This window comes from Eimeria mitis, genomic scaffold (genome assembly GCF_000499745.2).
Source record: "Eimeria mitis Houghton genomic scaffold, Emh_scaff1906, whole genome shotgun sequence".
NCBI lineage: Eukaryota > Apicomplexa > Conoidasida > Eucoccidiorida > Eimeriidae > Eimeria > Eimeria mitis.
Genome location: NW_013570229.1, coordinates 5,869 through 6,336, shown reverse-complemented (window position 1 = coordinate 6,336; position 468 = coordinate 5,869). Strand labels below are relative to the sequence as shown.

Here is a 468-nt window from a genome sequence, read left to right as displayed (position 1 = left end):
CGGATGGGTACATTCGTCTTTCTATTGGCCTTGAGAGCCCCAAGGATCTTGTTGAGGCCCTCGACAAAGCCCTGAAAGACCTCCCATAGAGCCGCTACCTATAACAGTTTCTGTTTCTTTGCTTTATAGCGCTGCCGTCAGAAATCCTAAATGCTTTAGATTGGCGCCATATATTTCTTGACTACTGCTCATACGGCGGTACTCTTTACTCGCAAAATGTTCGCCGCCACAACTCTTTAAAACTTTCACCCAAGCGTGTCATAACACCTGACTATACACAACTACAGTGAATTAGTACAACACCACCAAAGAGCATGAAGCCCAAAAGAACATAGATACTCCTCTGCAGCAGTGCCAGTCCGAATTTCTCTGCTACAAATTAACCAAATAAATTGCTTAGTGAGCACGAGAGGCAGCAAACGGCCAAGCAACACGTCATTGACGGGAAGGCCAAACACATCCGCGGCT

The 468-nt window shown here is 46.4% G+C and overlaps 1 protein-coding gene across 1 annotated transcript in view; it reads left to right on the top strand.

Moving 5' to 3' along the window:
- EMH_0045660 (cystathionine beta-lyase, putative) overlaps positions 1-89 on the top strand; it is a gene marked incomplete at both ends in the record, with an annotated part of 2,771 nt that extends 2,682 nt beyond the window's left edge. Inside the window, one exon of the mRNA XM_013496089.1 lies at positions 3-89. Within this exon, the coding sequence (XP_013351543.1) occupies positions 3-89 (87 nt within the window). The remainder of the gene's footprint in view (positions 1-2) is intronic.
- Positions 90-468: the final 379 nt, after the last annotated feature.